The sequence below is a fragment of the Pseudoliparis swirei genome, chromosome 2, assembly GCF_029220125.1.
Source record: "Pseudoliparis swirei isolate HS2019 ecotype Mariana Trench chromosome 2, NWPU_hadal_v1, whole genome shotgun sequence".
Taxonomy (NCBI): domain Eukaryota; kingdom Metazoa; phylum Chordata; class Actinopteri; order Perciformes; family Liparidae; genus Pseudoliparis; species Pseudoliparis swirei.
The window spans coordinates 9,987,394-10,014,769 of record NC_079389.1 but is presented as its reverse complement, the minus strand read 5'-3'; the positions used below and the strand labels follow the sequence as shown (position 1 = coordinate 10,014,769).

At 42.6% G+C, this 27,376-nt stretch overlaps 1 protein-coding gene across 4 annotated transcripts; it reads right to left on the bottom strand.

Annotated features, from left to right (window-relative positions):
* Positions 1–48: 48 nt before the first annotated feature.
* ppp1r9ala (protein phosphatase 1 regulatory subunit 9A-like A) lies at positions 49–25,972 on the bottom strand. 4 transcript variants are annotated; one of them, XM_056425876.1, is made up of 21 exons: positions 25,816–25,972; positions 23,260–25,321; positions 11,933–12,065; positions 11,649–11,769; positions 10,918–11,022; positions 10,431–10,557; positions 8,652–8,810; positions 8,474–8,527; positions 7,143–7,372; positions 6,747–6,843; positions 6,528–6,654; positions 6,198–6,349; positions 5,341–5,647; positions 5,207–5,264; positions 5,050–5,121; positions 4,448–4,649; positions 3,853–3,897; positions 2,669–2,785; positions 1,520–1,708; positions 1,112–1,271; positions 49–1,006 (listed from the first exon to the last, which is right to left on the bottom strand). In XM_056425876.1, exons 2-20 carry the CDS (start codon positions 25,147–25,149, stop codon positions 1,113–1,115), a joined length of 4,344 nt encoding a protein of 1,447 aa, XP_056281851.1. In that variant the 5' UTR covers positions 25,150–25,321; positions 25,816–25,972; the 3' UTR covers positions 49–1,006; position 1,112. The 4 variants fall into 4 exon arrangements, with proteins under 4 accessions (XP_056281851.1, XP_056281845.1, XP_056281855.1 ...); XM_056425870.1 differs by having other exon boundaries at positions 49–1,271; positions 25,856–25,972; XM_056425880.1 differs by lacking the exon at positions 3,853–3,897 and having other exon boundaries at positions 49–1,271.
* Between the last annotated feature and the right edge of the window lie 1,404 nt (positions 25,973–27,376).

Below are 27,376 nucleotides of genomic sequence, written 5' to 3'. Positions count from 1 at the left end.
ACAGATTTCAGTAAATGCACATTAACTGAAAGACAACAGCACACCATATCAAGTGAAAATTAGTTTATTGATGCCGTATGTACCAAGATGTGTTTCTCTAATTCACAGGAGGTGAAAACCATGATTTTCTTGCAGTCCAATGCGCCGCTCGGCGTACAGAACACGGCGTCGAGCGTGAGAAGACGAAAGGAAGCTCTTGTGTTTGTCTGTGCACGATCCACCGGTCAGCCTCACATTCATACGCGGTGCTGAGCCCCCCCGAGTCACACAAGTCCTTGTCGTAGGCACTCTGACCGTCTGATGGACCGGCGGCGAGGTGCGCGTGGAGCAGACCGTGCGTGTTCCCATGGAGTCGGGGTCAGCGGAAGCAGCTCTCCCCTCGGCCTGACTTGATTAGTTTGCTGCTTTTCATTCCGCAAAAAAACCCGGCCTAGCTATTCTACTTAGTAGAAAAATGTATACAGTATAAAATGAAGTAAGGTATTGAAGTAAAAAAAGAAAAAGATATGCAGTTAATAAGCACATGTATAAAACTCATTTATACATTTAAAACCTTGTCACCCATCGAAGCTTCGAAGACGGATATAGTGCTTTTATCGGAATTGTACAACAGCCGTTCCTGCAGGAGAGTTCATGTACATGGAAACAGGCTGATAGTTATACAAGCACAAATATAAAAGGCTGGAGTACACATTTGACTTCCATAGATACATGTGTGCATGATCTGCAATAACTACATTAGATTATTTCATTCTGAAAACACTTTCTTTTCATTATAATTAGAGCTTCAAGCTTTTAGTGGTAAAAAAAATGTCAGGATTCCATTTTGGTCACATACCCAACGTTTCTTTTTGACATTCCCCATCTTTAATTTAAAATGGTTTGAGCTGAAGTTTGTTAAAACATTCCAGAGGATCGGTGATGAGAGGAAAATCAGGAGCTGAATGTAAGTCCCCACGGGCACACCGGTCAGCACACCTGGCAGTCATTTCTGTGGTTGTTGAATCTCATGGCACCAAAGGTGTAAAAAAAGAAAAAGACAAAAGGTGCTCAGGGGCCTGCTAGTGATGAGGTTTATGGGATGCATGGAGTCAGAGAGCAGGGCCGATACCTCAGCAGATAGAGTCCGTGCTGACCGGCAGTCTCCCACTGCGCCGGACCTCCTTCTCTCTCTTCTCTCTCTGTTTCTCCAGCTTCTCCTGGGTCTTACGGAAGTCCTTCAGCTTTTTCTTGATAGTCGACCGGTCGCTTTGACTTGACACGCCGAGTGCCTGAAGCACAGAGAGCACAGCGTTGGGGCAAAGCAATGCTGCCGTATTCTGGCCACAAGGTGGCGGTTAAAGGTTGACAATGTTTGACTAATCAATTACTGCTTTCGCTAGGAAAGAGGCTTTGTATGATGAAAATAAAGACATCCTTATACCATCACTCCTAAACTATCATTCAATTATTGTACAGGTAAGTCAAAGATCATTTTTATCATAACTATCATGCCGGGCTGTATTTAAAAAATGTTTACCTTCAACTTTTCACTGTCCAAGTACAAGAGCTGTTGGCCGTCCACTCCCTTCGCTGTGAACTCAGGCGTGTATTGGTCCATGTTCATGCCCATCAGCCAGTGACAGACCTGTTGATTGGTCCATTCAGAGACGGGCCGGTTCTGCCACTGGTACTCTTTCCCTGCGGCCACTGGTTCATCATCCAAAGTCTACAGAAGACACAGATAATGCAAACAGACATGTTACAGGTAAACATACTGTCACTTAAAATCAACAAATGTTGATGGTTGTTAAAAACATTTTTAAAATGCATTTTTCTGAGAATTTCTGTTTGACATTGTTGTCCACTAAAGGAAATGATTGCTGATGTCTAGTGTGGACGACTATCAAACATATATATATATATATATATATATATATATGTGTGTGTGTGTTTGACAGTGTTGATCATAGTTCCTAAAGCACAGTTAAGTGACGAGTGAAAAGCAAACATTAATCCTCTTTTCCATCACAATCACAAAAATCACTGAAATAAATGCTGTTTGAAATGATTAATTTGTGAGTACATTTGTATTTCTATAGGCGGAGAAATTGCTGAAAACCAGTTCCACTTAGCGAGGGGCTCAAGGCTGGGGGCAGGTGAAGCCAACTGCAGTATGTATCCAACAAACAACAAACCTGTATGCAGTGCCTACAATTCCCAAGCTAGCACCAAAAAAAACAAGCGTGCAATGACAGCATAATATCAAAGACATGCTCAGATACAGGTCGATGTGTTTTACTGAGAGCGACTTGGACTCCAGGAACTAGAACACCAGAGGAAACTGCTGCTGAAACGCCACTGAGCAGGCAGCCGAGCAGGCAGCCGAGCAGGCAGCCGAGCAGGCAGCCGAGCAGGCAGCCGAGCAGGCAGCCGAGCAGGCAGCCGAGCAGGCAGCCGAGCAGGCAGCGTCGCCCTGCGGTCTGCGGAAGCTCGTAAAGCACCGGCTGACGGTTTGACAGGCTGAAGTGCAACCTCCACAAGACAAAACCAAATGCACACACACACACGCACACAATCGGCATTCACGATTCAATCGCAGCTGTGAAAGGGGGAACGGCTCAAAGAGCATGCTTGAGAACGTCCCCTTTCAGCTGCATCGAGGCGTCCCAACAAGGAGAGCACTCACCTCACTGGAAGAGAAGATTAAAGTGTGTGATCGCCCAGACAGATTGGGTTCAGCAACTAACCCAGAGATGTCTGAACTGGGGCTGGCAGGGTTAGAATCATCTATGACTGAAAAAGTCTGGAACAAGTGGAAACAAGGAACGCATTTACTAAAGCAACACATCACCAAACAACAGCTCTTTACCAGGAGAGGCAAACAGACACGACAGCCGTGAGCTGGAGGAGCAGGGCCGGTTCCAGAAGGACGGAAATGATCATGCCACATTATTAAAACTGAGATGTCAGAGGCAGCAACCCAAGTGATTGATTCAACACACTATGAAGCACAAGATTAAAGACAATTAAAAACCGTCCACCAACAAAAGTACATCAACAACCTCTAAACTACAGCAACTAACAATACTACAGATAATGTAAACACATAAACACTCAAAAACAGATATGGAGTCATGTTTTTTTAATTTTTTGGAGTAGATGATATGAGATTTATTACTTGATTCCTCAAGAGATTGTTTTTTATGTCGTCTAAAAGCTAAACTGCGGCTTGTTTTTCAACCCAAATGTGGGTATATTTGGAATCAGGGAATTATTACCCAGACTTTCAGGCTGTTGCACCAGCTCTGTGCAAGTTCATTTGAAGTTTCATTTCAATGTAGCGTAAGAAATGCACTCTAAAATCATGTTGCACTATACAGGTTGGTTACAACGTAGCCGTTAGTGTTGATGTCACACACACACACACACACACACACACACACACACACACACACACACACACACACACACACACACACACACACACACACACACACACACACACACACACACACACACACACACACACACACACACACACACACACACACACACACACACACACACACACACACACACACCTCTCCAATCAAACTTCCGATGAGCTGGTGCAAAAAGCCCTCAAGGCGACTTTTGGCTCCATCCGTTTCCTCTAACATAAGCTATGAGGCTTTGTGAATGTGGATACACGGACAATTAGATAACATTAGTTTCCTATAACACTACCACATGCCAAGTTGAAAAGAAAGGGTGAATTATTCATCGGATGTGTGGGGGTGAGAAATTACCAATCGCAGAACTCTATTTGTTAGTAATGCTGTATCGTGGCATCTAAACTCAAGAGGGAAAACCAAAATGCGTATACTGTACCAAATCTAATGAGCGACTGAATAAAGAGGACCAGGAGAGATTCGTCTGTTTGAAGGAAACACGGTTCAGTGAGATGAAATGTCCAGGCAGCAAAGCACCATCACACACGACCGTAATGCAACAAAGCCACAACTTTTCTCCGAGTCATCATTTTATTTGTTCAGCCTGTGTCTTGAACTCATTAAACGGCTTCGTGGGAACAGCCGCTGACCACAGCCGGTGTGACAGTTAGCCACTAGCTTCTCTGGATAGGTCACTATTTGCAAACTCGCTGGAAAGCCACCAAATCCTTCCCCGCTATCGCTCTCGGGGGAGCATATGGATCCAGTTATTGTTAATTTGTTGCCTTTGCATCATGTGTATTATGCAGATAACTAGCTAATGATGGCACATGTCTGGATACTCTTGTTGTGTTTCGACTTGTTGTTTTACTCTTTCAATGAAGATAGACATATATTAAGATGACAGGACAGACAAGGACTGTTCTACCGCTGGCCAAGACATCTCAATACCATACAGATACTTTCTTATCAACGTGTCCCTGGATGCTAAAACTCTTTACGTTACATATTTATGCTCTCAGAAAGTTACGAACCTTATTCTTGCGGTCCTGGCTTTGCTCACTGCTGGTCTCATTGGCAACGTACGGCAGACTGCTGCTGGAAGACGAGGGCTCTCGGTCTCGGTCCCTCTCTTTGTCTCCAAACCAGGAGAAGGGCATACAGGTCGGGATGGAGGTCATTGAATCGGCAGGAGACAGGTTCCCTCCTGACTCCTCCAGTAACTCTGCCGATCCCCTGGGCATTGGAGAAATAGGAAGATTCAGTTATTCGCACTCACCTTAACATGTGAGCCTTAAAATGGTTCAAGTATCGGATATAAGAGAACAAAAAACATTCCGATTTGGCAACAAGAAAGCAAAAAGCCGGTCTTGTGTAGCTCATTATTTACATCCATGAAGTACCATGGCTTCCAGTAATAATGCAGTAAACGTCTTAATGAAGTAGCTATTTAACGTAAACAGGCTTTTGTTTGTTGAGTAACGTCGTTTCCATTAATGATCCAGTTAAAATGTATCTATATGTGGCACCAACACCTGCAGCAACGGAGAACTCCAACAGATATGTTACAAAACATGCAACACCTCAATATCTATTTGGAACCTTTACATTGTTATAAATGAAGTTAAGCACAAACCTGCTGTCCAAAGATGCTCTCATAGCCTCCTTGTCATGTTTTTTTCCTTTGCCACCTGACTTCCGGAGACCTCTGTTGATGACCAGCAAACATGTTTTTGTTAGTCCAAAAAAGACGTCGTCATTGGAGACGCATGACAAGTGATCACGAGTCTTACCCAAAGTCTGCAAATCTCCTTTTAGGTTTCCCCGCTGATGAGGGCTCGTTTAGTTCCTCTGGAATGAAACAATGGGCTCAGCGACAATGCAACACAAAGTGTTGTTATTGCCACCATCACATTTACTTGTGTACCTTTGCTCTTTCCCTTGGACTCCCTCTTCTTGACATTGCGCATGAATCCAGTTGGGGAATGTGGTGACACGGGTTCTTTTGGAGAGGACAAAGAAAGACTTCCACTGCTCTCTATGCTGTCTCCCTGTGATGGTGACAAAGACGGGCTGCTGGGAAGCGCAGCCGTACTCCTGGACCCATCCCGAGTCTCTCCGGGGTCATCTTTTTGTCCATTCCCAGGATAGCAGACAGGCACTGGAAGAGACAGGCTGTCCTGGATGGACCTCCTCCTCTTGGGAGATTCCTGCTCCTCCTCTTCTTCGGTTTCCTGTTGGGACAAAGATAATTATTTACAAGGACAATGCAAGGAGGACAGGATAAAAGCTTACAAAATAACAAAAAGCTCTGCTCTAGAGTTCTGATCGGCTTACACACACACACACATTATAAAAAGGAGCATTATTGTTTTGTATGGTAAAAAAGACACTCGAGGATGTTCCTTTGTGTTCGAGAGCAGCTGTGAGCATCTTAAGGTCATTCCAAGTGCAGTCTCACCAGTACAACAGTGAGTTTTTTCAAACTGTTGCTTTGACATTGCAAGAAAATACATCGGCTGCAGAAAAAGTGGCAGTAGAATTGTCAGCTACCATAGCTACCACCCTTTCCCCTGTTATTGGTCAGCTCACATTCACAAGGTTGAATATTACTCAAGTTAATATGTGCTCTCCTCCTTCTAGAAAATGGAGAAAGAGTGTTTTGGCACCATTAGTTTGACCTCCGATATAGCAGTTTGAGCATGACATGCCTTGATACGGCTGACTGTCCAATCAAATGATCAGTCACCAGAACAATGTAGCACTAAGATGTTCCTGGCTGACCTGCGAGTGACTTGGAGGCACTGTGAAGCTCTCCTTCAGTTTGCTGCGAGATGGAGGCTGACGTTTGGCCTTCTGAGCCAGCTGGCCTTTTGCTCTGTGTGCACTGGTGTCCAAGCGCTCAGTGTCAGGCACCAACTCACTCCAGTCTGGCTCTACACAGGAGGAAACAAACACACCAAATCAGTCATAAGGCAGTTTTCACAGTTGTAATCATTGACCACGGTCACTGGAGTTTATGATGGGCTTGTGAATGTTTAACAGATCACACAATTAAGTGGGACACGTATACCCCTGTTTTAAATTCAATTTCATTCAAGTAACACTTTGTACCGAGTAGTGAGTCAACAGATTGTGTGTTGGAGACAGGGTCTTGGTCGATTAATCTCTCGTCTGCCGCTGAGTCCTGACCCCTCTGACGCTGCGTGTCTGAGGCCCCTCCGGACTCCAGGACTGCTATCTGTGGAGAAAACAACACTCATTGCTTATTTCAGTGCTTCTGGCAGGTCTGCTGTGGTGCGCATGCATTTTCCTTTCACGCTGTGGTCTTACCCTGTTCTGCAGGCTGTCCAGCTGCTCCTTATACCACTTGTCTTTTTCATCTAGAATTCTTTTCAGCTCTTCCTCTTTCTTCACAAAGTCTATCTCTCTGAGGACGAAACAAGGACATGTGGTTTCCCTTCAGGCCATCAGCGCTTTAAAATATTTCTTCATTCTTTAGTTCTAATGTATGTGGTCATCACTACACCAATGAATTACTAAATGTAAAATCAGATATTATACTTTTGTTTAACAATACTGAACTTCTATGGAAAAAAACTTAGTTTGTTGGTTTGCATGCTCTTGTTTGCTTTAAAATGTGTTATGTGAGTAATTTGACTCGAGTAAACCACTGAATTCAGTGAGCCCTCCTACCGTAAAGCATTGCATAACTCAAGACAAACTTACTTCTGCTGGTAGTCCTTGAGCAGTTTCTTGGCCTTGTTGTACTTCTTGTCCAGGGTCTCCTGCTGGGCCTGAGTCTCAGCTAATTGCTCATTCACAGTCTCACACAGGCCCTGGGCTTCCAGCCAGTAACTCTCCAACTTCAGGATTTTGTCGTTGCTGTCCTCGATCTTTAGCTCCAGTGCAACCTCCCTTGCTTCCCACAATGAGCTATCCTCCTCCGATGCCCTTAGCTGAACAGAGATGGGGACATGTTACTTGTGTAGGCTAAATTTGCAGGGGGGCCACCGGCATAGGACAGTCTCTGCGTTGCTTGTAGAAATTTAAAAGAACTAGGTCTCACATTGTGTCTGACCATGTGATCTTCAACAGCATACTGTAAATGCGACAACAATTCACATTCTTCGATAGAATCTAAGTATGTGGATTGTCAAGAGGCTCTGAAAACACATTTTCAACTAGAATGGGCACTCGGTAGAGCGCATACCTTCGCATATCACAAGATTGGGCATTGAATTATGAACATTTTGGCATTAGTTGCATGCCAATTGGACAAAAATGTATCGTGCTATGGTAAAAAAAGAGTTTGACCTTTCCATGACCTTGACCTTGACCTTTGACCCGATTGATCCCAAAATCTAATCAAATGGTCCCCGGATAATAAACAATCATCCCACCAAATTTCATGCCATTCAAGAACATGTTGACCTGTTCATGACCTTTGACCTTGACCTTTGACCCGATCGATCCCAAAATCTAATCAACTGGTCCCCGGATAATAAACAATCATCCCACCAAATTTCATGCGATTCGGTTCAATACTTTTTGAGTTCTGCGAAAGATTTTGACCTGTTCATGACCTTTGACCTTGACCTTTGACCCGATCGATCCCAAAATCTCATCAACTGGTCCCCGGATAATAAACAATCATCCCACCAAATTTCATGCGATTCGGTTCAATACTTTTTGAGTTTTGCGAATAACACGCATACAAATAAATAAATAAATAAATAAATAAATAAATACACGGCGATCAAAACATAACCTTCCGGCATTTTCAATGCGAAGGTAATAAGTTTCTAAGGATTAAAGATTCATCACTAACTGCGAGTAGATAAGAGTTCAGAGAAAAGGCTGCTAGGAAACTACTACTCAAAAAACAAGAGGTCTCATATCGATACAGTAAAAGTACTTATGGAAGAAACTTCAGCTAGCATAAAGTATGTATAGTGTCCGTTTTGGATTATATATCATGGTACATTGTATTTACTGCATCATACATGTATTTGTCTTGTTATGTTATGTGAATATCATGAATGTCATCTGTGTCATACCTTTTCATTGAGTTGATTTATTTCTGCTGCAGCAGTGCTGTGTTTGAGCTGCAGCTGAGGAACACACAGGAAGATATTACTGAATGTTAATCTTTGGTTGTCAATACAGAATGCTGAAACGTTGATATGTACTGTATTTTATATCACATGAGACTGACGGTAATGGTGAGGGTGATACCTCTCTGAACTTTAAGACCATCTGAGAGCTGTCCATGTTGGTGGGCATAAACAAAGCCTCTGTGTCAGGCAGCTCAAACAGATCTGCGTCCCGGCCTGGAGAGAAATTGGAGCACAGGATTCTCTCATCCACCCCATCCTCCTCCTCATAGCGCTCCTCCTGCAATATGACATCACACATTGCAAACCTTGACACACCCTAGATGCCCATGAACATCGCTCCTCCTGAAATATGACATCACACATGACATCACATATTGCAAACATCGACACACCCGAGATGCCCATGAACATGCTCAGTGTGTGTCAACAACAAGCCTCGTGGAAAGTTCACCGCAGTCTGGAGGGAATATTGTAATCAAAAGATAATAACCAAACATTGGAGAGTTGCTTCACGGGAGGCACTGCATGAGCTTGGCTCCACGTCTAGAGCACATCCACAGCATTGAACACATGTTAGAATTAACCCACCGACACACACTTTGCAGAACCAGAGTCACTTTGAAACGGTGTCCAGTACCACTGAAAGTGATGCAACATTCCCTTTTTTGTCTTTGTCTTATCTGGCCAGTGTCTCTTTAGTAAAACAGGAGATTAGCTCCAAAGACATCAGAAAACAAACGTTTCACAACTGTCAGACCGGCTGAGGCCGGCTGCAACTTCCCACACAGCAGAATGGTGACACGTGGATTGATTCACAGCCAGCTTTTCATTTCCTGGTTGAGCTGGTTGGGATTGTAGGTGTGGGAGAGGGCTAATGCCGTGGTTATGTCATGTCAGAGTAATATTAAGTACGACCGTGAAATTTGTAAATAGCCTACACATCAACATCTAAGTCATAATTATAACTGGAATTGTTCTGGAATTCTCCAAAAAAAACAACTTGACACATCAGTTCCTGAAAACCACACAAATATGGAACGCTCAAATCAACCAATTAAACCAATATATTTTTTAAAATCTCTTTCTGTATGTGTATTGGATTCAATCTATTGTCATTGCACAGAGTACAGGTACACAGGCAACGAAATGTATTCTCTGCATTAAACCCATCCTTAGTTATTAAGGAGCAGTGGGCTGCAGTGATGCGCCCGGGGAGCAACTGGGGGTTCAGTGCCTTGCTCATGGACACTTCGACTTGCAACTAATGGGGAGAGCGGGGATCGAACCGACGACCTTGGGGTTGCAGGACGACCCCCTTACTCCACTGAGCTACAGCCGCCCCAGTATGTGGGTATGTCTGTGAACGGATGGCCAACTGAATCAAATCAACTCGTCAATGATGGGCTCCAGGGACAGGTCGTCTTAATTTACTCTTCACCTCTCTAACTGGGAATGTTGATACTGGCAGCGGAAGAAAGCGGCTACTTAAAACGTTGAGAAATAAAACAACACTATCAACGGTCAATACCACAGTGAAAGTCCTGCATTCAAATGTTGACTTCAAGTGTAAGAGGCATTATCAGACCAATACATAACATTTAATTAACATCTGTTCAAGGTGGAGCTTGCAGGGTAGTTTAATGAATAATAAAGCAGTGTGTTGAAATACTGTGAGTCAAATCTGAATCTGCTCCGTAACCAGGAGCATTTCTCTGTCAGGTACATGTAGTACTACAATGTAGTAGAACATCTGCTTTAGAAGCCTTTATTTAGTTATTTTGGGTTAGAATAGTATCAGAATTCCTTAATTTTCAGATCTAAACATCGTATTAAATAGGTTGCTTTTAGTTTGAGCAATGATTGGGCATTTTAATGAGGTCCTGTCCAGCCCACTCACCTCCTCTGTCGAGTGTTCGTAGTGGTCCTCCAGGTGTTGCTCCTGGATCTTCTCCTGCTCTAATGTTTCGCTGATGAGGCGGGCGACCTCACTCTGGGTCCCTGGCTTCTCCCGTCCAATCATGAACCTGTTTTTTAGAATGCAATGCATTAGCGGGCCATAAAAAGGCATATTTTAAATGTTGGGTTTAAATAGCTTTATGTGTCTATTTTGTCTTACTTGCAGCAGGGAAATGCAAATGTTGCGATGCCATTAAGTTATGTGTTTCTGTTTTTAATTCAAACCATTAACATCCTACAATACTTTGTGTTTCCCATTTCACTTACACACAAATACACACAAACAATCATTCATGGCCTCTGGACTCGACAGATAAAAAGCCTGAGCTGTTGACCACTTTCAGATAATTATGATAGCAGTAGCTCTTCTGGTAATCGTTTTCAATAAGGTTGATTTTCGGGGTCGAGGAGGCGGGGTTTGAGCTGACCTCACTGTGCCTTTGGTGTTCTTCAGGACTGTTGCAGCAAACAGTTGGGTGACGCCCACAAGACAGACACCGTCCACCTCCACTATCTGGTCATTCACCTGTATGCTAGAGACACAGATGATAATAGATATAAGGAGAGGTTAGTCAGTGTTATGCACCACCTTCAGCCCAGTAGCAAAGAAATAAAAAATACAGTAGCCCCAATGTATCTGGCAGTAAGACAACCCTAAACATGCCTGGGAAAAAGAAGTAGCAACTATTTTCTTTAGCTTCCTCCTGTGGTTATAACTAAATATGGTTGTTTGTGTGTCACTGGGCTCTGGGACAATTCCTAAAGTGTTATTTAACCCTCCTGATGCCTTCGGGTCAATATGACCCGATTCAATGTTTAACCCTCCTGTTACCTTTATATTTACTGACATATTTTACCCTTGAGGTCAATATGACCCCAGCAATTAAAACCTCCAGAAAATTATTAGAATTAATATTGTTTTCCAAGTTTAAGTGTGAGGTACTTTATGTTTGTTTGTTGACTACCGAAAGAACACCGACATTAAACATTGAATCGGGTCAAATTGACCCGAAGGCATCAGGAGGGTTAAAAGACTGTTGTGGTGGTGAACTGTGCAGTGAGTGGATACTATGTTTATGGTTAATACCAGCCTCTACCAGTGACTCTGTAACAAGACTTGTGGGTTGTACAAAAAGGAGGTAATAGTTCTCTAACTCACCGTCCATCGTTCTCAGCTGCTCCTCCCTCAGTTATGGTTTTCACAAAAATTCCTAGCTTCTCCAGACCCTGGTCAGCTCCCACGCCCATTCCAATGATACTGATGCCGAGTCCATTGTCTTCTGAATGCAGAAACATGATGAAGATTTTAAAAAGGTGAGCAAGAGTAACTGCATACAAATAGGTTCAATACCACGTTTTATACAGGAGTTCCCCATTGTGTAGTGTTTCTCACACTTTGCTGATCATAAGTAGGAATTTACCTTCAGTGTTGACTGAACTCACCTTTCTGAATTTCCACAGGGAACACATCCATCTTCTCCACTCTCTTTTCTAGCTCATACTCTGCAGAGGCTGCGACTGGATCCACGTCATCATTGCGCCGATCATAATCCTCATTGGAGAAGGTACTGAAGACCTGTGTCGGTCAAAATACAGTGCAGAGCTTCAGTATACCACCTTCTGTGTCCTGAAGGAGTCAGACAGATTGATGCTGAGGGGTATCTTTGGAATCTGCGCATATCATTTTCCCTTTTGAGTTCTTATTTATTTTGACAGGGTAAACAAGGACGCATTTTTCATTTGAGAGAAATTGCATGGGGAGGGAGAAATACACTCATACGTTGGACCGTTTCTAGGAACATTAAAGTGCCAGTGCACTTCAGAAGCACACTTTAAGGGACAGCAGAGCCGTTTGATGATTATTTGGACAACTAGCATTGAAATGGATTCTTATATTTATCAAACTCTGTTCATTATTCTCATGATAGTGTCTGACAGCGATAATGATCTTCGGTTATTAAACCATATAGACTGCATTGTCATCTGTAGTTTATGATCTTTTGCACTTTTAATCATATTATGTTTAACACATGTAAATCAAGCGACTCTGAGGCCCTTTTCTCTCGAGGACTTTCATCACAGTTTTAGGAAGTTGTGAACTTTGCAGGCAGCCCTCGCAAAGCCCTGGATGTGTCCAGAGGCCATTCTATGGTTAGAATAAAAAAACACACACACACACACACACAGTACAGCAGAACATGAACAGCGTGGAAAGTAGGGCACAGCTGGGCAGAGCTGAGCAATGGATGTAGCAAAGATCAATGTTCAGAGGCGACAAGTGTTGTCAGCAGCACAGTTAAAAGACAAATAATAAAGAAAAATACCAAGAAAAAATGAATCCCATAACCTTCTATGGGCATTACTCAGGACTCTACACCAGTCGTTAAGGTTATTATTATACTACATTAAATACACTAAATGCCATTTACCTTTAATACCAATGATACCACCAAACAGAAATGTTATTCTGAATCAACTCTTCACACTCCTAGGCTCAAGCTGAGGTGAGCACGACACTATTTCAGCCTGGGGATGACCATTTGTTGTGACTCAGTAAGTACATAGTAATAAGAGTATAAAGTCAGACAAGGTTAGCAACAGGGCTGTAACAAGTATTTTCATGGTTGATGAATCTGTTGATGTTTTCTTGAGAAAACACGCCAAGGTGGCAAATTCCAAAGGTTGTTCAGTGTTTTCCACAGGATTTTGAGAGACTGGTGGAAGGACCTTGGACCCTCTGCATGCGTCTTCAAGAGGAATACAAATAAATAAATAAAATAGAGGTGTAACGGACCATTGTCGATTCGTGATCCGTACAGGATCCGCATTGCGACTCGGCGTGAACCGCAGATTAATTACAGTTTAATGTGAAACTCCAGTGTGAAATAAAGTTTTCATAGCGATCGTTATCCGCCAACATTCAGTCGAAAATACGCGATCAGGACATTTATGCTTTCTGTTCACCTCTCCCTGATAATCGCACATTGTAAACAACCAATCCGTATTTAACGACAAATGACCAGATCTGTTTTAATCTTGTATTTCCAATCATTCAAAGAGTGTGTTTTTCTGTGAAAAACCCACTATATATGGCATTAAAAAAGTAAAAGGATAACATTTTGAATTTGTGTTGGTTTACACCGACACTTCAGAGCGGTTGAAAGGATTTTTGGACGATGGCAAAAACACAAAAGGTTTCTCACCAAAACTACATTTTAGCAGATTACAAAATCCTGATGATATTATAATTTATCTTTGCCCAATACAGAGTTTCCTCTGAACAGAGACTGAACACTGAAGCTGAACGGACTGTGTAATTTACATGTGTGGAATACCGGAACACTGGACAATTACACAACTACAGGTCACCATAGTCTGAGTAATGAATGGGAGACATTGTTGTAAGTTTATCATCAACCTAAATGACTACGAAAACCAGCATATCTGCACACGTCAAAAAAGTTCATTTTTGCTAAAAGATTGACACAAACCCTCTTCTTGAAATATTTAAGGGAAAAAACACCAAAACCCATACATGTGGACTTACTCCAAACATTGAGCTGTCCGTTGATGTGTGTATAAGTATGCAACCATTGATATCGGAGACCGCAGTGGCAAATGTTTAAGTTGTGGTCTCATACGACTCCCATGATACAGAGGGTGCAACCTAACTTGCGTTTATCACAATAAAAACAATCTAACAATGAATGACTATTTATTCTAAGATTAAAGGATTGATTGCAACATTTGCCATGATGATGTATGATGTATGATGTAATCAAGTAAACATGTTCACTCTAGGCAACCAAAACTGAGGTCTAGATCCTACATCACGTCAAGACTTGAGGAATCGACTACAATTAGTGGTGCAATGGACCATAACACTGACATATCGGATCGGATCACGGATCAGCACAAAAGAAAATAAAGGGAGCAAATATAACTGTTGGAGTTTGATTTATTATAATAGCACCATCAATTATATCTAAATGTTCAATTATATTTAAATGTTTGAAACTCACATATATGAACTCCGCATATTGAGAACTACCGTGTGGTCAGACTGGGTTAACATACATCCCGTTTCTCTTCGTTGGGAACAAAGCCTCTTGCAGAAAAACTACTGAGGAGGCGTAGCAGGTGCGTCATTTGGCTGGCTTTCCTATCAGGGAGGCATAGCGGGAGTATGGCAAGGCTTTCATGGAAAAGGCAAGCAGAGGCGAAGCAAAGCTGCCTGTGCTGTGATAGAAAAGAGTTGCGTTATGCAGGGCGGCATCAGGAAAAGGCTTTCAACTCCCACTAGGAAGATAATGCTGACCATGACACATTGGTACATGCAATACACACATTAGAAACTATACAAACAGAACTCACACCCACATGACGGGATGAGACACACCTGGGATTTCAAAGGAAAACGGAGGAAGAGCTTGAAAAGGCAAAAGCGATGTAACCCACAGTATTTAAGACAATGTCATTTTTTGGAGAATGGCTTGGGTTGTGTTCTTTGCATGAAGAGTAGTCTATTGCATCACACTCTGATTCCAGTGTGTTCTTCAAAGAGCATCAGGACACCAACAGGTATCAAGTATAGAAGAGAAAGAGTTGTGGAGCCCGGTCAAAACTTATTTTAGACCACATCACTTCTAGAGAACCCTATTATAAACTGCTTTGAAGTATTTCAAACCGGTCAAAATTCCCTTTCTAATATCTAATCATGTATCTAATAAAACTTCTTTAAAGAACCGGGTTTATTCCAGTTTTGTCACCAACTCTACATTCTATGAAATTACATGTGAACAAACACATCATGATAAAGTAACGTTACGATTTACCTTCACCCAATACTAATTTTCACGAAACAGAGCCTGAACGCAGCATCAAAATGTGACTGAATGGAGCCCTTTGTTTTCCTCGTGTCAATTTAAACACTAGAAACTAGATTAGAAAAGCATGAATGCCGATGTTCTGCATATTTTACTGAATGAAAAACGTCAGTCAAACTTTATTTCACACAGCGGTGGTTAACGTTAAACTGTGTGATTAATGCGTGCCGAACCGCGGTCAACAGTGGTCGGTTACCCCAATAACGACAAACAACCCGGTTCTCTCTGTCCTTCTGTCTCCTCACTACAAAGCCTTTGGACATCAGCCCAAAACAGTGAGGATACATCTAAAAAATGCCTGACTGAGCTCTTCATTTTCTTCAAGGGAATTACTACGACTATTTTTCTTTCTTTTTTTAGCTTTCTGATTTTCAACATACATTTATCCATGTATCATAGTGTTATCATAGAAACCAAAAGATTAGAAACTTGAGGATTATGCACACGACTGCAGCTCTATGGTGCAGGCAGGAATGCTATTCATGGGGCCTCGACCCTCCATCAACCAGGGGGAGCTCTCCGTCTGAATCCTCCTCCTTCCTTTCATACTCATTGCGGTAGGTTTAGAGAATAGATTTTAGTTTATGACTCATATATTGTGGAAGAAGATAGGTGTCATCTTCATCACATAGCACCAAAATGCACCGAAGACTTTTTAATATAACCAAAACGCGTGTTGAAGCTTATTTTGCATGTCTCTGAACAACAAGCTTGAAACCGCCACGATGAATAAGACCGACAAAGCGTATCTAATTTTAGCAGTTACAAATTAATTCACAGAACTAGAGCAGACAGAAATTCCATTAAGGATGAAAGATGTTTTTTTAGTTTAGACTTTGGAGACTTAAGTAATTAAGAGATGAAAATGTAGGCTAATAGAATATAGGGAGCAACACTGCATCCTTGGCATAAGCTGAGCAGTAGCAGTGGAATTGTCCTCTCCCCTCTACTTCCCCGCGACTTGAAAGTCAGACTTTCCTGTTGCCATGGTCTCACAGGCCTTTTTAACGCAATGTTCTGCTCTTTTCAGAAACCTAATCAGTCAACTGTTTCAAACACAAATGTCTTCTCTAGCCTCTCCCTGACAAACAAGCCTCATACGCATCTCAGGCTACATTCACACTACCGTTTTCATTTTAAAATGCATATTTTTTCTACATTTATGCAGAGAATCCGCACAACTCTGAAGTTTTAGCCACTTCAATGGAGATGTTTGAAAACACTACCCACGCCGTTTCTATTTGAAAACTGGGGGTGCGTTGTGTGGACGGGCAGAACCGGGGGGCCTTTGAAAACGCTGACGCAGACCAGTTGACTGAGTCTTAGCAGTCACAACCCGTCCTTCCCCGACGGCGCAAGAAATCAAACATCTGCCTTGATAACCGATCGACTACCAGTGGTTAATTAAACATTTACAACGGATTAAATGTGTTATTACAGGAATATCTTAAGTATCAAGCGGTTTATTATTAAATACTACAATAATACTCTGTCGTACTACCAATAACTAAGCGACCAATCAACTTCCTACCCTCATTCCCAATATACGTGAATGGTCATGTGACATTCATTTTTAGACGTGTTAATATGGACGGAAATTATTTCTAAAACGGTGCTGAAACGCTGTTCTGGAGGGAGATCGTATTCAAACAAAAACATGGTGTGGGTGTAGCCTCAGTGAGTTACAGTATTATCACTGTCTCCAGTTATCACACTAAACAGACATTTTCCTTTATTGACATGCCTAGACCGCCGCTAAAACCAAAACACTCAGGTTCAACTGTTGATCAGGCCCGAGTGACTAACCCAACAAGAATGGAAGATCAAAGAAGAACGAACAATTTTTGCTCATATTTATCCAGAATGGAGTCTTTCAAATGTTTTTAAACCCATTAACCTTTCGCTAACCTTCCGCTGCCTACTGCTTCTTAGTCAAACCATGAAGCCCACTTCCATGCACTCCCAGCTAAAAATAAGTTTTGTTTGTGTACGTCACTAACGGCATATGAAAGAATGCGTTCATCAACATCTAAAGAGTGGGGATTGGTTTAAGTAGAGTGGACTTTGAGACGATCACCGCCGACGGCCGACCAACCAGCTGGACCGAACGCCACCAAACAAACCGAGCTCGGACTCAAGGCTACTCCACTACCCAGCCCAAAAAAAGCTGATGGACAGTGTTTTCCTCATGTAAAATGTTTAAATAATGATGCTGTCCATATATCATATGCCAGGAGAATTGTTTTTGTTTACATTCCTTATGATTCTTTGGCTGTTTTTGTCTTGTTTGACGTGTCTGTTGCGTTACAAATTGGCTACAACTGAATTTTGTTGTGCATTCCTGTGCTACACAATGACAATAAATGATCCTCGGATCCTTAAAGCCAACAGATACTGCAAGTATAAAAGTGAACCTCCACATCTCCTGGCCATCAAGACAGAAGACGATGAAATTAAGAAACAGCACTGGTCCGATAAAGCGGTGTAGATCTTTAATGACGGTTACAATCTTTAAAAAAACAAAAGCAGCATGTGTATTCAGTAGCAACTTCCGCAGTTTGCGTAGCATAGAAATGCTGATGTTGATCTATAATGTGTAAACGTACTCTGCTAATGCTAGTTCCAAAAGGGGACAGTTTTAAAAACGTATACTTCCTTCCATCCTCCCAAGCTAACGAGCATCATTATTTCACAACGTTTAACCAGGAGTAACTCGAAATCCATAAAACAACCCTAAAACTGGAGTAAATCAAAAACGATTGCATGGAGCTGTATTGTAAAGCTGTCGGACCCTGGTTGGAGCTGGCCGATGCTACGCTAGGATTGGCCAGTCTATGTTCAAGGGGCGGGATTCCGCAATGGGTCAATTTCTCCCCCGAACGCATTAGTCACTGAGGTTGTGATGTGGGTCAACTGGCTGCTATGCCATCTCCATATTTCCATTCGCTCCAGCAGCAGCAGTGTGTGTGGGCCTTTCATCCATCTTCAACAACTGCAGTGGTCTGTCTTCTCTCTGCGCTCACATGCACAGACGCACACGTGCCCACAGCCAAACCCAAACCCTTCCCACCCGTAACTCATTCCTCTGTGGGAAATGAGTCAGCAACTGCGGGGAAAATCAAACCAGAGAAATGTCTTGCCAGTGCAAAAAACAAGGGCTGACCACTGGATTGGGGAGCTTGTAACGTAAGAAGGCCGACAAAATGACAACAAATCCAAACAGGCTGTGAGAGCGAGCTGGGACAGGGGAGGTGGCCCGGCACAGATCATTTAGAGTCATTAGGGAAAACGAGTGATCCGGTTTTTAGATCCTGTGTAAACACGCCAGGAAAAAGAATAAAAAAACATCACTTCCTGTGTGCATGCCCTTGGAATAATGAACACTATGTTAACTTCACAATGACTGACTGCAATAATATTTATGTTTGAAAGGTAAATGTGTGGCCAACAGCAGGAAGAGGTGGAGTCTGAGAGGAGAAGAGTGCCATCATGGAATTACATTGCCAAAGGAGTGCAAACAAGAACAGGTTGAACAGGTTTGCATATAAACGAAAAACAAACGCTACTCTTGTGCTGCGAAGGAGGCTGAAAACCTCAACACACAATTACTGCTAATGTTCAGTAGAAACACACAGCGTCTATCTGTAATCATATAATGAAAGCGTTTAAGGCAATCACAATCAGCCTCAGACTTATCCCAAGCGAAGTTGTTTAATGAAAAGCATTGAGCTGACTGCATTAGTATTCCGCCCGGTTTTCTTGGATAGTCACCCACTTCGCCCAGGTGGCTCGAGGGAACCCCGACCCCACAAGGGGAGGGCCTGTCTGCTGGTTGGATGAGGGCGGAGACTTGTCAGACACATTCCTTTGCCCAGCAGAGAGATATCTCAGAGAGGAAATGGAAAGCATAACACTCTGGGATGGGTTGTTTACAGTCCAACTGTAGAGTTTTCCCGCTTTTGCTTTTCACTAATCACACGAAACACAGATCGAAGAGCAGAATATTCTGTCACGCTGTAATTAAACCTAAACTTTACAGTTCATGTTAAGAGCAGGGGTGGGGGGGGAATATTAGTTTAAATAAGGATTGTGATTCTTACCCTCCATGATTCTGAATACATTCAAAACTGCCAAAAGGATTTGTGTACACGGTTGATAAAATCTTGTTGAAGGAACAAAAAAAGATGAACTCAACCGCATGAGCGCAGTACAGCACCCGGAAGATGTTGTTGTTGAAATGGTCAATGTAACTTGTAGTTACTCTTAACTTAATAATGAGCTTTCCATCATAAAAGTGAAGTATTTTGCTAAGCTTGCTATTGGTAGGTAGAGTGGAGAAAAGCACTCCAGCACTAACAAACAAGATCAGCTGCCCAACACACACTGCAGCACTCTAAACAACTCCAAGTGCACTCTGGTTGGGTAAAGAAAATAACTCCTTGCATGCAAATGCCCAAAAGCTCCTGTTCAAGACTTGTGCGGAAACACCACTGGGGACCCATGACACGCTTCTTATCAGGCTCCACATTAACGTCTGCAAACTGTACTTTTCCTGACAATTGTAAAATGTCTAAACCAGAAAAATTATTGCCGGCACATGGGAAGCCAAACTGATATATACTTAAACATTAACCAATGTGCACAGTAATCATCTACAGCGCAAACAAAGAATGCTGAATTCTTTCATTTCAGATGAGCTCACTTTGAATCTCTGACCACGCCCTGCATGTTTGAGAAGACACAATGTGTGCTCTTGAACGAAAACTGCCGGTGGTACTTCCTGCGACTCTGCGAGGGCGGGGCAAAGAAGCAGGTGTAGATCGTCTTTTCGGACATTTTCTTTTTACTAATGCTGAACTGGTTTTGCACTCCTGTTCCAAATATCCTCATATTGGCAAACAAAACCCAAGTCAACCTATCTAGCGATCCCACATAACGACTCAAAAACTATGCAGTCTTTATCCCCAAGAAGATAACACGCCTACGGGAGAGTTAATCATTCAATAACTCTTAGGTTTCATCCAGACGGTTCAGAGTGAAAAAAGATTCAACTGCTCAAACTTTCTCTGAATCAGGGATGGCCTTGACACACCAATATTACAGGCATGTTTTTTTATTTGCAATAACAGAGTAAACAGCCTCCTCAAAACACCAAAGACATGATCAGTATAAGCAGTAGTGCAATTATTATACTGCTCATCCAGCCAGAGGGTATAGCACACTTATAGTGGCACAGCAGCAAAGGGATTGCAGCTAAAGTATGAGTCTGCGTTGCCTTATATGCACAAGAATTTTCTCAACAAAACATAATGTAAACTAGAACGGGCACTCAGTAGAGCGCATACCTTCGCATATCACAAGATTGGGCATTGAATTATGAACATTTTGGCATTAGTTGCATGCCAATTGGACAAAAATGTATCGTGCTATGGAATTTTTGTGTTGACCTTTCCATGACCTTGACCTTGACCTTTGACCCCAACATCTAATCAAATGGTCCCCGGATAATAACCAATCATCCCACCAAATTTCATGCGATTCAAGAAGATGTTGACCTGTTCATGACCTTTGACCTTGACCCGATCGATCCCAAAATCTAATCAACTGGTCCCCGGATAATAAACAATCATCCCACCAAATTTCATGCGATTCGGTAAAATACTTTTTGAGTTCTGAGAATAACACGCATACAAATAAATAAATAAACGGCGATCAAAACATAACCTTCCGCATTTTCAATGCGAAGGTAAACATGGTTACAGCGCCTTTTCAATGACACCATGCCGTAATTTTGCATCATATTTTGAGCATTTAAAAAAATCACAAAGCAACTACTTCCTAATCGCAACAAATTAGGATGTATTGAGAATGTGTGAGAGTCACTGCTTTTGAAAGCCCTCTTCAACCACGTTTGTTTTTTATGGGGGAGACATGCTGAATATCTCCTCTACTTCAACAAGAGGACCTTTCTTCCATACAAGACACCTCCTCTGTCAAGAAGATTTGGGTTACGTTGGGACCTAATCCCCTTGTGAGCCAGAGGCACAATGCACTTCCTCTCTCCTTGTTAGCTACAACTCAAGTGCGCTCAATCCCCAGTGCCAGCTCTGACCAGCAGACTGTGGAGAATGACGCAGTGCCAGCGGGAGGCCTTTGTTTGCCAGGCCACAGGTAGAAAGGTTGGCGAAAGGACATTTGTGTGACTTAATTGGCTGACATGCATCGCACGTAGCCTTGACCCCCCGGGTTTAATCCGAGCGCATGCCATTGTTTTGACAAATCTCTCCGGGCTCTTTCCAGCCAGACAATTGCATGCACTCGTTCATACAAATACATAAAAAACTAATGTTAAGCTAAATTTAAAAGGATGCTCAGACTGTTTTGGGACTTGCTACTTATCTTAAGCTTACATTTCTTAATTTATTGTTTCATACCTTTGTATCCTTTACTTTCCCAGGCTGATCATGTAGGTGCCCTCACAGCAACCTAGTGAGTAGAATAGGGTCTGGGGAAAAAAGCGTGTCTGCATACTAAATAATATTACGTATTTACTAATTAATTACTACATGCTATTTGTCCATATAATTTAATGAGAACTGAACTGAATTGTACATCTAAATGCACTAAACCTTGCATCAGTTCGAGGTGTTTTGCATAGCCTCCCTCTTATGGTTTTATGAGCAGTATTTGCCAAACAGACACAGTCTTCCACATTGTTGTAAGCTATAAAGCTGTGTTTATCTTTGTCATAGCTTCGCTTTAGGCGGAGGAGGCACACTGTTGTTTGTGAACACTCTAGGGTCAGCTTCTGGTCCCCTCTCCCAGGACCCCCAGCCAGGATGACTGGGATGGGGGGGTCCACACCCTGAGATAACAGTGCATTTTACAGCCTGGATAAACACTGAGCTATGTGGAATTAGTTTGTCCATGCTGACATACATACTATGAATATCATGATGTGATACTACGGGAATTATTCTCATGCTGTCTGTTTCTACAAACACATTTGCTCAAGGAAGGATCAAATGAATCATATTTCAGTGTATTTGTTGATGCCGATACTGCACACAGACCATTTGGAACATCGCCAGCTGAAATGATAAAGTATGACAGCACCAAAAGTCTGATTTGAAATTGGTCAAAGACAAAGTTATTCTCTCCACCACACAATTCTATACAACCAATTTGCAGAACTTAGAACTGAAGATATATTACATATCTTACTAAACTCAAAAGTGAAATTTAAAGGGAAAAAAACTGCTTCAAAAATAAGGCTTATATCCTTGGACATTAATGGATCGTAGAAATTCCCCAGCTGTAATAACATCATTTACCCATGTCTGTAAAAGAGATCACATGGTTTATACAATCCCTACATGTCTTATGTCCATGTTGGAGAGAAGTGAAAAGTCCCTCATCATGAGGGAACTACTCTAAATGAGTAAAAATACCCATGCAGTGAAGTGGCTCAGAGGTACCCAAGATGTGTTTACTGTACTGACTCAAGTATCACATGTCTCTACTCCTCCTGCTTCTACAAGCTCAATACCCAAAAAACTATGTTGCCAGCTAAAGTCCCCAAATGCACCTGGTGTTGAGGTTGTCAAACTACCTGCTTCCCTGGTCACAAAGATTAAACAAACCATAGCTTACATTTATTTTAACTGAGATGATAATACAGTGCAGCAGCCGTGATGTAAACAAAAGCACTCATTCTCAGCCATGACGAATTTGTCTTGCGTCTGCAGGGAAATACCTCGGTCAGGCATTTGCTGAATCAGTATTGACGATAGTATATAATAACAGTGCTGTGCAATATGTCTGTAGGAGCTCGAGTTGAGCAGCAATAGCTCAAATGGAAACAACACAACATATAATACTAACCTGGATGGGGTTTGTGGAGAACATGATTGTCCTTTTTGGGAGAGGCTCCTCCTCCTCCGACAGACCAATGGTCTCGTAACAGTCGTCGTAATCCCCATACATGTGATCTTCCTCCTCTTCGTCATCATCATTCTCCTCCTCTTCTTCTCCGAGGACCTGGTTTACATCTCGGTCGTCTACAAATGCTGCATTCTCAATACCGCACACTACTGGTGAGGCTCTATCCAGGATGATCTGGCCCACCTGCTCCTCCAGCTCAGTCTCCTCCTCTGCAACCTCATCATCTTCCTCACGATCATCGTCACCCTCTTGATTCACAGCTGAAATGTCTTCCCGTCTCTCCCCTTTCAACCCAAATCGCTCATTGTTCTCCAAGACTTTACTTTCACCCACGGCCTCTGCCATCCTTAGTGTCTCTTTTGAGACATCTCTTTTTAAGACATGATGAGCTGGGTTACAGCTCTGTTTTTCTGTTGAAGAGGTTCTTTTCAGGTTTGTTATTAGGTCATCTTTGGGGCTTTTCACCTTCTGTTCCTCAAACACATTATCTTCAATATTCTCACCCTCTTCACTCTCTGAGGACTCATTCTGAACCACTACTAGTTCTGCCCGTACCACGCCCACCCCCCTGGAGTCCAGAGATGCGGTCTGGTTGGAGGGCTTGTCTGTTGTAGAACTTCTGGCTTTTTCAGGGTATTTAGCCCTGTTGGTGTTCTGAAACCCTCCAGCTGATGGAAGAGGCTGCTTCACATCCCTTGGGGGCGGACTATGTAGCTTTCCTTCATTCCCACCAACAGATGTCCTACTAAATCCATCACCGGATGATGAAGAGTGTGTGTAGCCATGGCTGACTGTGCTTGCTTTTTCTGGTGAGATGGGTTGGTGACTGTCATCAGTTGTTGGAGAATTAGATTTGTGTGCTGCATTGGTAACTGGGATTGGTTTAACATTAGACGTTGGTCTGCTGTTGGCACACGCTGTCTGGGATGTATTCTTGTTAGTGGCATCAGTCACAGGGGTAACGTTGGTGGCTTCTTTAACAGGAGAAGTAGATTGGTGTAAGACATCTTTTGTTGGAGAAAAAGACGTGTGTTCAGTGGCACTGTATTGTTTAACAGACGCCATTCCTCCCTTTGCAGACGCTGTGTTGTTGTTTTTCGAGTCATTCTCTGCTCCACAACTCTCCAACCTTTTGGACACAGGTCCTGCATTCGATGACACTCTGGACCCATGCCTTTTCTCACTATCAGCCTTCTCATCCGGTTGACATTTAACTGTCGAAGAAGGACTTTGTTCTGATTTGATAGTGGTCTCAGAGGACCCCGATACCCTCCTTGTGCTTTTCCCCTCGTCAGAGGAACTTCCGAGGGACAAACGATTTACTACTCTGTTTGGAGACTGTTTGTCAGCAGCAGGCTGCGCTTTGAGGCCTCTTTCAAAGAGTTTTCTGGTCACAGAAAACTTCTCTGCCAAAGACACTTTGTCAATTTCAACATCTTCCCCCTTAGGTGATTTCTCTACATTTTGTGATTCTGGGCTAGTGGCACTGTTGAGGTTAACTCTGTGAGCGTTGACTGGAGTTGGCAGCTTCGTTGGGGACACAGGTGACGCTTCGGGCTTTAAAGTCACTTTACTTTCTTGGCACTCCTGTTGTTGACCATCCATCTGTAGGAATATGTTCTTTATCTTGTTCACTCTGGTGCCAAAAGGCCTCCCCCTCGAGTCCTCCCTGGTGTCACTGGAACCGTTTGCATATGATCTGGCATCACCCTCGGATTTTGACCCATCAAAAGAACACTTAATGGCGTGGAAGTCAGACTTGTATGCATTTCTGTGAGGGGATGAGCTCCTCAGGGTCCTCTCGCCTCCTTTGCTTTCCGCTTTGAGCATTTTTGCTTTTTGTGACTGCAGCCCCCTATTAGAAAAGCCGCGTTTGGACTGGAGAGACGGATGCTTTCTGTTGGTGAACTATTATCCCTCAACTTTACGAAAGCGGTGCCATGGGGACCGGTGGAGCTTCTCTGGAGTTGTTGTCAGAGCTACACACTCACGGGGAAGGCATCTAAAGAGAGAAATGGCTGCCGTTATTGGAATAATAAATAAAATGTTAATACAGAGACCGGATACACTTACCTCACCAAGTCTAACGTCCGTATTTAATACGAGTTCAAAACAAAACGCTCTCTTTCTGAATGCAAATCAAAACCACACGACAGTTAAATTAGATTGAAACGTTAACAAGTTTAAAATAAGACGGTTACGGTTCACACCCCTTCGGTATGCATCTCGGTGGTTGTCTGACGAACGTTAACATGCGTTAGCTCGCGTTTAATCAAATTGTTCCAACTTGAACGTAAAGTTAACTTTAACCAGCTAAAAACGTTAATGGTAGTGAAGTCAACCAATCAAACATGGTTAGTAACGCTGACGTTACGTCACAGTTGAAAAGGCAAAACAAAGTTAAACTCGCTGGGCCAGCAGTTCAACACAGAGAGCCTCGGTCGGAACAATTCATTGTGGCGTTTCAAGTACGAGCCGCTGAAAATGTTCACTCACCACACAACGGCGAAGGAAAACAACTTTGAAAAGCTCGCACCTCCTACTTGCTTCATCGTGTTAGGCACCGAAAGATGGCCCACGGTGTTCCAGTTTTACAGTATCACAACTTGTCCCTTCTTCTTGATCACCGCCATCATTCCCCGCTCCAGCAGCGTTTTCCTGCGTCCTCCTTGCACTTCCAGACCTGTCGCGGGCTGCGCGCGCACACGAGCCTGCCTGTGCTGCGCGCCGTGGCCGACGAGAACAGAGAGATGGCGGGGACGCGCACACATTCCAGGACTGTAACCCACCACCCCGCTTCACCCTCCGCTCCCCTCTTTCTCAACAGAGACACGAGGAGATGCAGGAGAAAGCCGTGGGAACGAGCTTACTTTGTGTTTGGGCTCACCTAGACCTCAACAGTCCACGTCTAGACTACAAAAACAACTCGCTTCATTTTACAATCCGCAACCAAGACTGTACAAGTTGTACAGTATGGAGAGGGGCTTTTCAACGGTGCCCCTATATATTCTATGCACTGAGAGATTTCTATCTTTATATATATATACTTTAAGTTGCATTATGATATACTTTAAGTTGCATAATAATGTATTCTCTGGCTCTGAAGGGAGTCCTGGTGACATTACGGTTATCTTGGTTTAGGCTTGACAGAAAATCAATGTAATAAACTGAAATAAGAAAAGATGCTGTTGAGTTGCGTTATGGAAAATGTAAGTATAATATAAGTGTCAGTGTAATATTTCTTGGCCATGGGCGCTTCTTTTTGGTATGGAAGTGCAAAACCACATTTCCTGAGGAGAGCTTTAGGATATTTGGCTGAAACAACAGTTTCCAAATGGTGTAAATCGTATAGGCCCATATATGGGAAATACTAGACTATATTACCAACCATGCAAGGCATCCAACTGCATTAGTCCCACCAACCCTCAGGGGCCCAGGAGCCCGGCTATAATTAAGATATTTTGACATATTACACTCATACTAGGGAAAGCACAATTGAAAATGATTAAATCAGTGATGGCTGAACTTTGTTTTAGTCACTTCAGACTTGATTTCAGCCTAATTCAGCCTTGTGTGTGTTTGAATGCACTTTTTGTATGTCGCTTTGGATTAAAGCTTCAGCTAAATAAATGTAATGTAAATGTAATCTAGCACACTGTCAAACTGTCATGGCTTACTGGGACACTTGAATAGAATCCAGTCATTGTTAACACCTCTAGTGTAAATGCATTCCAAATCTTATGAACGCCTCACAAGAGTTAATCCAGGTTATGGCTTCATTCACAAAATATAGAGATTCTGTTTTCCTTGAGATCGGCACGGAGATATACTGAATGAAAGTCAGATTTCCTTGGTGGCTGAGAACCTACATTGCAAAAATAACCTCCAGTCAACCTGACCTAGAAGCCAGATCACGGAAAAGATATTCTTCGATCTTGACTGATTTGAATGTGTTTTATACATTTTATTCATGCATATATAACATGATGCTTTAAAATAAAATAAAAATAATAACACATTTGTTAGGTTATTGTTATAAAATACCAACAATCAATGT